The sequence below is a fragment of the Lingula anatina genome, chromosome 4 (assembly GCF_051362555.1).
Source record: "Lingula anatina isolate TDL-2025a chromosome 4, LinAna3.0, whole genome shotgun sequence".
In the NCBI taxonomy this organism is placed as follows: Eukaryota; Metazoa; Brachiopoda; class Lingulata; order Lingulida; family Lingulidae; genus Lingula; species Lingula anatina.
The window spans coordinates 29814572-29824765 of NC_141770.1; the positions used below are offsets into that span (position 1 = coordinate 29814572).

Genomic DNA, 10194 nt, shown 5'->3' on the forward strand with positions numbered 1-10194 from the left:
TTGGAATCATCGACTATGGCTGCACCCTGTAGATTCGAGACATTTGTATTGGAAACAGCGACCTGAGGCTATGTCAGGAGATAATAGTGCTATGTCAGGAGATAATAGTGCTAAGTAAGACGAAGAGAGGCGCTGGAGGAGCTGACAGACTGAGGTATTGTTCCTTTCTTGGATTAACATAGTTTAGTGGGATTTCCACAAAATATGAATGGTAGGGCATTTTGGGGTAAAAGTTGGGAACCAGGCTTATTAGCATAATTTTGGCATGCTGAATCCGATTAACCCGGTTCCCAAGCGAAATTTTGCGTTTTTAACTGTCTAATTTGCAAAAAAAAAAAAAATGGCAGCCAGATTTCCAATTTTCTGCAATATCTCTGTAACTAGACAGGCGAATATGAAGTGTCTTTACCTATATTTGCAGGGTCGATGAACATTATTAAGATATTTTTGTTAGAATTAGATTTACAAAATTTCCCTAAATATGCAAATTAGGACCGCCATTACTGAAAAACCGTTTTACTTCTGTATCTCCTTAATTAGGCAAGCAAATGTGACACATGAAGTGCCCACACCTGTGTTTTCAGGGTCACAGAAAGTGGTTAAGACATTTTCACTATAACCAAATTAGTAATAAGTGCTACACTGTCACACTGTAGCAATTATTTGAATCTGAATTGAATTTGGCAATTAAATACTGCGCTGCCATTGGGATGTAAACATATTGGATCACACAACTGCCCCTGTTGCCTAGATTTGAAAAAGGTGATTCCTTTATTAATGCAATGGAGGGATTTGCTGAATAAAGTAATTCATGTGATGCAATGTACAGACTTGACATTTAAAATGGATTTTTTTTTTAAACATATTTTCTTTGATTTTCATTGTTTTATATTAGTAATGAATTAAAATAACACTTGTTATCATGTTCGATATAGCTTTAATAAATCAACCCGTGTCAATACACCAAAATTTTAATTTAAATACGTATTTAGATCAGCGTTATAAACAGCACATGGGTAATTTTATAGCTGATAACAACGAGGTATTAAATTCTTATGAACTCAATATTAATAAGAATATCAGTTGGTAAGGATTTTCTCTTACACAAAGAATCACCGAGACAAAATTTAAAAATGGAAACGGATAACAACGCGTGCATTATCTGCTATCTGCAACTGCGGATCCCCCTCCCCCTCCCCTTCAAATAATCCTGGATCCGCCTCTGCTCACCTTGCCTTATAATTGATGGGCAAGCACTGGCAATGTCACTGTTAAAACCTGACAATGCAGTGACCTTTGGTAGTTTGACTGACACACACTTAAGAGCAGTTCTGAAGGCAGGTTCTAACTATCAGCAGTTTGACTTGTGTTTGACAGATACAGTGAAGAAACAAAAAAAAGTCAGCGCTACCCATCAGACAAGGCATCTGATTCATCACATTCCCCGACCCTGAGAACATAGGTGTAAACACTTCATGTGTTACGTTTGCTTGCCTAGTTACAGAGATACAGAAGTAAAACGGTTTTTTCAGTAATGGCGGTCCTAATTTGCATATTTAGGGAAATTCTGTAAATCTAATTCTTACAGAAATATCTTAATAATGTTCCTTGACCCTGAAAATATCGGTAAAAACACTTCATTTGTCATATTCGCCTATCTAGTTACAGAGATATTGCAGAAAATTGGAAACCTGGCGGCCATTTTGTTATTGTTTTTTTTTTTAATTATACAGTTAAAAATTTCGCTTGGGAACCGGGTTAATCGGATTCAGCATGCCAAAATTATGCTTATAAGCCTGGTTCCCAACTTTTACCCCAAAATGCCTCTTGCTTCTTATGCAGAGCCTTTTTTCAAAAATCCCACTAGACTAACAGTAAAAGCATTAATTTCTACTGGGCGTGTGGTACAAAAACCTTGGCCAATTAAAACTGACACAGTGAATATTGAACCTTTTCGGCAAACAAGCCTTGATCTATTTCATAATACTGTTCGTGTTTGAGTGTGTGTGTGCGTGTGTGTGTGTGTGTGTGTGACCAGTGATAACCTGTGGTGGTTGTTCTGGCAGAATAGTACTGTGCAGCAGTTTGTATGGTCAATTAGGCAGCAGCAGCGCACACAGAGGCACATGTGGCGTTTTCTACCAGTCATGATATATCACACTGTGCAGGCCATTTCAAAGAGCTGAACATTTAAGACTATTAAGTAAATCTCTAAAAGTAATGAGCCCATTTCTTCTAGACATCTCTGAACTGTTAATGCGTAGGATTCTAGCCTCATTGCTTTCACTGTAGTACAGAGCAATAGCAGACGTTTGGCAGTAAACTGGTTTATAATAGTACCGTATATATATATATATATATATATATATATATATATATATATATATATATATATATATATATCCCTGTGAATGCAGTATCAGATTTTAATTCGATTTTAAAACCTGAATCCATAAACAATTTCATTCTCACGTTTTTAGTTTTTATCTTTTACTAGAAAACAGTACCCGATACTCATATTTTAAAGAATCTATTGGCTTAATGAATTCCTATCTAAAAAGAAAAACAAAGACCGAGGAAAGTCGGCCAAGGTGACGATCTTTCGCCAGGTAAGGACCCCTGCCAATAATTTTCTCAAAACAAATGATAATGTTATATACAACTGATACAATGGATCATCTTGCCTTAGCGTTCGAAGCGGTGTTTTCAGACTTGGGACTTCTGGATTTTTCCCAATGTTTAAGCACGAATAATATACACGTCTTTGGGTCAGGTTTAAGATGAAAGCTACCTTGGGACAGGTGTTACTACTTATTAACTACTGACTGGAGGTCGTGTTTTTAATAGTATGTTTAGCACATTTCTACAAATATTGTTAAATCAAATTATATAACCTAAATACCAAATAGCTCATGTATAACATGTACTTGTTACTGTCAAATGTGTTGCATGTGTTCACTTTCTCTCTGGATTTCCTGGGAAATTGAAATGGCAGACTTGATCATCTCATAGACGAGTTCCAAGAATCTCTGAAACTCAGGGTACTTGCTCCAACGGCTGTTTGCACAACATTCTCATCTCTATACAGCGCCCCCTGATGGTTAAATTAGTCATATTCCATATTTTGATAGCTATTGGCAGCCCCTTTTACAGCCCAGGGGATATATTTCTTAAATTCGGCGCCATAATTAAACGTAAATGGTACTGTTAGATAGTTTTACCCTGTAGTTGTGGAGGATATACACACGGTATGTTATACAGAGGTCACAGATTTGACTCAGAGGCACTTAGCTTGGTACTCTTATGGAAATCCCCGGGGTATTATCACTTTAAACTGCAGTATGCGTTTTGTAAAGGAGTGTGTAGAATACAGCATTACGTTAGTTGCTACTCGAGATATACGAGTATAAAATGCATGGACTGCTGGTATAGTTTCTTACTGACAAGCCCCTTCTGGTCTATATATGTATGTTACACGAATATTGCGCATGTTTTTTTTGACTACGTGCCAGATGAGGGGATAATGGGCACCTGATAATGGGTTCTGTAGGCGATGGATGGAAGAGGCAAAGTACGTATTGTAGTTTATTGTGTCATTGGCACTTGATTGATTCATTAAAACTATTACTTCTTACAGCCTGTTTTCTAGAAAATATGCTGTTTCGTATAGAATTTTAAAATTCATCATCGACATTTAGTTGAATGGATTTTACTATATTCCAAATGGCTATGTGTATTTCCATGAGAGTGTAATTGTCGCGGTGATTGACATACAGGTAGATAGTCTGCACCTGGCAGTCATTACATGTAGGAGAGTGTTAATATCACATTGCAGGCAATACGTAGACGGGAGACAACCGGAATTGTCGGTCTCACCTCTACTTGACTCTATATCAAACCGTTCGTCGTTATAATGATAAGGTGTTTACTGTAAGTTGTTGCTTGGAAACCGGAAGAAAGGAAACAGTACCTTGCATACTCTAGTGACTGTTGGTCTAAAGTCCCCTGCCCTGACAGTGACCCTGGTGGCAGCAAGACGGCACTGGAGAAAACTGTACATGTAAGTTCACGTTTATTGGTGACATTCACACAGTGTCTTTTATACTAGGCAAGCTTTGTGGTGCGGTTTTGAAGACCAGTTTGTTGATATAAAACCACTTAGGCTCTGCAACAACAACAACTGACTCTGTGACGGAGGAAGTATTCAACCCGGAAGATATTTTTATCTCGAAAACTATATGTCATCAGTAAGATCGTGCGGCCAGACTATCCTTCATAAAATTATATTTATATGCACTGTTACATTATATATATTATTGATTGATGTGCTAATACTGAATTCGAACACTGGTAATTGTTACCATGTGTTTTCCTGGTGAATGTGTTACTTCATTAGATATAGGGTGCCAAATATCAATGGGTGTTAGAATCAGCAAGGGATGTTAAATTCAATCATTGCATAGCGTAACACCTCAGATTATACACACCGCATACTAGTGAGGTACAGCTCAAGACATGCTGGTAGAAACAGGTGCTACTTGTATGTGATTTTTCTCATTGGATATTTCAATTATGTGTGTACAACACAGGGCTGCAATCTCTCGCTACATTTCAAGCAAATCGACTGATTTTATTATCCAATAAAATGTTTTTGTAAGCCTGAAAAAGAATTTGGTGATAATTCTAAAAATTGCTTAATTTTTGTGTCCGAAAATGCATTTGGGTGAGTAATGGAAACTTTGAAATTTAGAAGCAAAAAGAAGACAAGGGATTGTTGAAGTATGGGAGTGATAATTACATCTTGTCCGTACCCCAAGGTGTGTGTACCTTCCCAGCCTCGGTCAACCCACCACCACCAGCTGGACGGTACCACGCTGTAGAGTAGACATGTGTGATAAACTGACACCTGTTGGCTAGTTGACAACATTAGATACAATTATCTTCACAGTTTGTAGGGACCCGTAGACCAGCATTGAGATACGCTATACATAGGTGTAGATGATATGAATGAAGCTAGGTTATACGTTACAACTTATGGTCACTATCTCTCTCTCTCTCTTTCTCTCTCTCAGCAAAAAAATAAATAAATCAAAAACACACTCTCCGTTGTCCTTAGGCAGTGCAATTGTTTTTGTTAATGAGATACGAACACCTCTCTTGTTGTTAATTTGAGTTTTATATCTGTGTTCTGAAACAGATCTGACTGTATTAGTCCATTGATACTAATTATTGCAAGTAAACCCCGATGCCGCGCTCAGGATTGACGACTCTGAGGGTTATTGTCTGGTTTGTCTATCACAGGTTCACTGAGGGTGAGGGGGTTAATGCACGCTCTGGGGGATCTCTGGTCTTATCTAAAATAACCAATGATTGAGAAATGTTTAAGAGACTTATGCCTTTTGTCAATAGTTTTAGAATTAAAATTAAACTTCACCAGACACGGTTCTTGTGTTTATATTCAGAAGTCATCTGACAAAATAATCTTCATTCCTATGAAATAATCTAGCTGATATATATTTTCAATACTCATATAACTTGTTTTCTAACATTACGTTCATTTCACGGAAACGTATGTACGGGCACCTGCTCAAGCCTCAGCTTGTGATATTTGCACTCTCACCTTTTGGTTATCAGAAATCCAGTAATTTAGATAATAAGTCGCAGGCGGCGCAGTGGTGCTGAGGTAATGAGAAATCTCCGGCCAGCCGCAGGGTATTGACGACGTGGCACTGGAGAAATGAGAAACCTAATTAAAACTCAGTATACCTATCATTCCTTCATATTAATATTGTGCCCTTTTCAGGGCCATTCCCGTCTTGTTTCTTGACAGAGTGAATTAAGGCAGACGCCACTGGCACACGTAAACCATAAGTCAGTACAAACTCCATTTTGTCTACGGTAATCATGAATGCATTTTCAATAATACCATACGTGCCTTTGTCGGCCTAGTCTAGTTAAACTTGCAACAGAATTGTTAATAACCTGACTTCGAAGTTATAAAAACGCGTGGCCGCCATTATAGGCCGTCGGAGTAAAATGACAATCAAAACGGAGATATAGTGGGAAAAAATCACAGTTATGACAAATGGTTTCATCTATTTCTCGCCCACAATATACTGGTATTAATTATTTTCTGACAAGAAACATGTATATAAAAGTAACAGCACGGTTGATCCTGGAAATTACTGAGTGAAATACATGTAAAATAATAGGTGTTTTTGATTCTATATATATAGCCTATAGACATACGTGTTATTATCAGATCTACGTCATGTAAACGACTCATTCACAGCCTACACTTACCCTGGTTACTTCTGTGACACGTTTTTAGTAGAATAATGTAAAGAAAGGGACAACAGCACGCGATACAAGGGGAAGGGGGAAATGCAAGAGCCAAATGTGTTTAAATCGTACTTTAGAAATTATCGAAACAAAAATCGTTTTCGTATGTGAGCCAGTGTGTGTGAGCGCGTGTGAGTGTGTGGATGTAATGTATGTGTTAAGTCAGATCAGTATTATCATGCAGTAATATGTTATATTTGACTTCTGTTCCTGGAGATTAATAAGATATTAATAAGCTAGGGAAATTAATGACTGAATTCTGTGGATGCAAATCGACATCCAAGTTGTGTAAGCAATGTGACGTGATCAAAATGAACTCCTTAGGTTTCCTACTTGACCGTGCAGTGACACTCCCTACGCCTGGTGTGAGCTCGGAACACTTTCATCTACAGAATGCTAAGACACACACCCTGCAGGTAAAGCTAAAGTGGTCCCAGCAGGCATGTGCTTATACAAAAAAAGAGGCTCTCTTACTGGCACAGTAGCTTCCTGACCTTAGGGTAACACATTTATAGTATGCATCACTTGATGATAAAGAACGGTCAGATCCGGTTACATTAACACGGTGATGCAAATGATCTGACGTAATCCCCTCCCCCCGCCACTCCCCCCCCCCCCCCCACCCCTCGAGTACCAACACTGAACATCCTGTATCCCCACACATATAATTCCATAGACCTTTAACCGGTTAACCGGTGTTCATGGCAAATGATTCCAAGTACTAAATTAACATAACAGCTAGTGCATAAGCGGTAACACTTCAGACAAAAAATCTAGGAATATTTCATGAATCGTTACAAACACCTGCAGAAACAGCCGGATGATAGTTCAAAGATCAGTTTCGTTGAGTCAACAAGAAAAAAGCAGCCTATATGCAGCGTGATACTGGTACGCAATTCACATTATAAAGCTTAGATCGACTTGTGTGGTGTAAAGTTATACCTTGGAGTACGCAAATAGTCAACTAATTTCATTTTCTTCCGGTTACAGATTAAATGTGTTCGGCTATCCAGAAGAGTCACTGACTAAGAGAGTGTTAAAACTCTAAAATGGGGCTAAGGCGGCTTTGAAACTGTGTGCTTCATCTCCGCTGTCACATGTGTGTGATTCCTGTATCAAATATTTTGTCGCCGAACTGTCCCCTGGGAAACCTCAGCTAATGGCGGTAAAACCAGCCAACGTCTTTAAAACGTTGTAAGCTTCAAGTATAGTGAGTGGACCAGGTTACCTCAGAACTCGGACCGCATCTGGCTGATATGGGCTACAATGGGTACACACGGGCTGTCCACCGGGCACGTGAGGGACGCAGTCCACTGTCCTTGGAATATCTGGAGACTGACCAATGGTCGCACATGGTAGGCAATCCACTACCAACACTGTCTGTGTGTTTACTTTAAAATATTCCTTTGGGCACCAGCTAGCATTATACTGTATTATTTGAGGAGGGTTTCATATCTTCTTATTCGATTTCGTAATGTTGTTGCAAAACATTGACTTGCTTTTGAAAATATCGGATGAAGGATATTGAGACATTTATTCCTTTCAATTATTTCAAGATAGAAGTGACAGGTTTAAAGTTGCATAGGCCATTACGTTGTTGAATGCTCGGGAAAACAGCTTTTCTGTCGAGAAACACGGATAACGTATTTATCTAAGCTATTGAAGACCGACACGGTACAGTTATCTTTCAAAGTAACAACCGCTGCCTCGACATTTCTGTCAGATTTCATTGAGAGTCGGCGTAAAGAAACTTCAGGTTTTAAATATATTGTAAAACGTGAAAAGCGATTCACTTTCTAAGCGAAGCGCTGTTAGTGAATTCACTCGTATCTTCGGAACTGTCTTTACCAGAAGTGTGGAACATGTCGGATTTCGAATGTTACAACATGAATGCCAATGTGACAACTACCTGTGACCATGGCAACCTCACATTCACCTTGGATACCAGTTTGTTTAACTCCGTACTTCCGGTGGTATTATGCCTGGTATCTGTTATTGGTATCATAGGCAATGTGCTGGTTATTATCGTGGTGAAAAGGAACATGTACATCAACTGTTTGTTCCTGAACCTGGCCGTGGCTGATCTCCTGTTTATACTGATATGTGTCCCTGTTCAAGTGTCCATCTACGCCAGTGAGGGGACGATTCAGTTTGGAGATTCTGTGTGTAAAGTTTCCTTCTACTTCAGTTACGTAACTATGGGAGTCAGTATTTATTCACTGGTGTCTATATGTGTTCTGCGGTACGTAGGAATTACTCGGCCTCTCCAGTGCCGGGGTGTGCTGAGCCGCCGTAGTGCCATCTGGACCAGCGGCGCCATATGGGCTGTCATGTGCAGTATTAACATCCCTATTATCATATTTCATCGTGGAACTGAGGGTGGCGGGTGTAACCTGTGTGTGAACGGCCAGACGGAGTATTATGTGTACATTGGATTGGTGTCTGGGTGTGATTTCTTCCTGCCAGCTACCGTATTACCAGTCATCTCGGTTTTAATCATCAGAGAAGTCCGGAGAGACATGACAGAGATGGAGAGAACACAGCTAGAGTCAGCGCCCTACGTGAGGGCGGCCAAATCCTCCAGTACTCGGCTCATCGTCCTGATAGCCTTAGTGGCCTTCTTCTTTGTACTCTGCTGGGGGCCAGCGCACCTAATGCTGCTACTGGAGGCCAGTGGCGTCGTCATCGCCGACTGTCCATCTCCCGCTGTTAAAACTGTTATGTTCGTGGCTTTGTTACTGCTCCACACCAATTCCAGCATTAATCCCCTACTGTACAACTTTGTCTCTGCCGAGTTTAGGAAATCTTTTCTTGCTGTTTTGAAATCACACTGTAGCTCTGAAAGAAAAAGACGCAGGGAGTCGATTAATATTGAAATGTCGCATCAGATTAGACACAGAGCTAGCCGAAGAATATCACAGAGAGTTATACTTTAGACACAGAGCTAGCCGAAGAGTATCCCAGAGGGTTATACTTTAGACACACAGCTAGCCGAAGAATATCCCAGAGGGCAATACTTTAGACACAAAGCTAGCCGAAGAATATCCCAGTGAGTTATACTTTAGACACAGAGCTAGCCGAAGAATATCCCAGTGAGTTATACTTTAGACACAGAGCTAGCCGAAGAATATCCCAGTGAGTTATACTTTAGACACAGAGCTAGCCGAAGAATATCCCAGTGAGTTATACTTTAGACACAGAGCTAGCCGAAGAATATCCCAGAGGGTTATACTTTAGACACACAGCTAGCCGAAGAATATCCCAGGGGGTTATACTTTAGACACAAAGCTAGCCGAAGAATATCCCAGTGAGTTATACTTTAGACACAGAGCTAGCCGAAGAATATCCCAGTGAGTTATACTTTAGACACAGAGCTAGCCGAAGAATATCCCAGTGAGTTATACTTTAGACACAAAGCTAGCCGAAGAATATCCCAGTGAGTTATACTTTAGACACAAAGCTAGCCGAAGAATATCCCAGTGAGTTATACTTTAGACACAGAGCTAGCCGAAGAATATCCCAGTGAGTTATACTTTAGACACAGAGCTAGCCGAAGAATATCCCAGAGAGTTATACTTTAGACGCAGGGCTAGCCGAAGAATATCCCAGAGAGTTACATTGTATACTTAAGACACAGAGCTAGTCAGAAGATATCCGGTATAGTTATATACTAGTACTTGAGACACGGAGCCGGGGATATTGTAGACAGTTATACCTTATTTAAGAAAGAAGTAAACCTTTCTTAAAAAGTTTACATGACTTAAATGCTCTAACGAAATATATGCTTTCGTGGTCAAACTAAAGTGATAACAACACTTCATATGAAATTAAAATGTTCATAATAAACACATC

General features: G+C 39.6%; 1 protein-coding gene across 1 annotated transcript; it reads left to right on the forward strand.

Moving 5' to 3' along the window:
- Positions 1-3238: 3238 nt before the first annotated feature.
- On the forward strand, positions 3239-9687 carry LOC106164822 (allatostatin-A receptor-like). The gene is made up of 3 exons (XM_087012238.1): positions 3239-3571; positions 3836-4060; positions 7333-9687. Exon 3 carries the CDS (start codon positions 8205-8207, stop codon positions 9276-9278), a length of 1074 nt encoding a protein of 357 aa, XP_086868364.1. The 5' UTR covers positions 3239-3571; positions 3836-4060; positions 7333-8204; the 3' UTR covers positions 9279-9687.
- Positions 9688-10194: the final 507 nt, after the last annotated feature.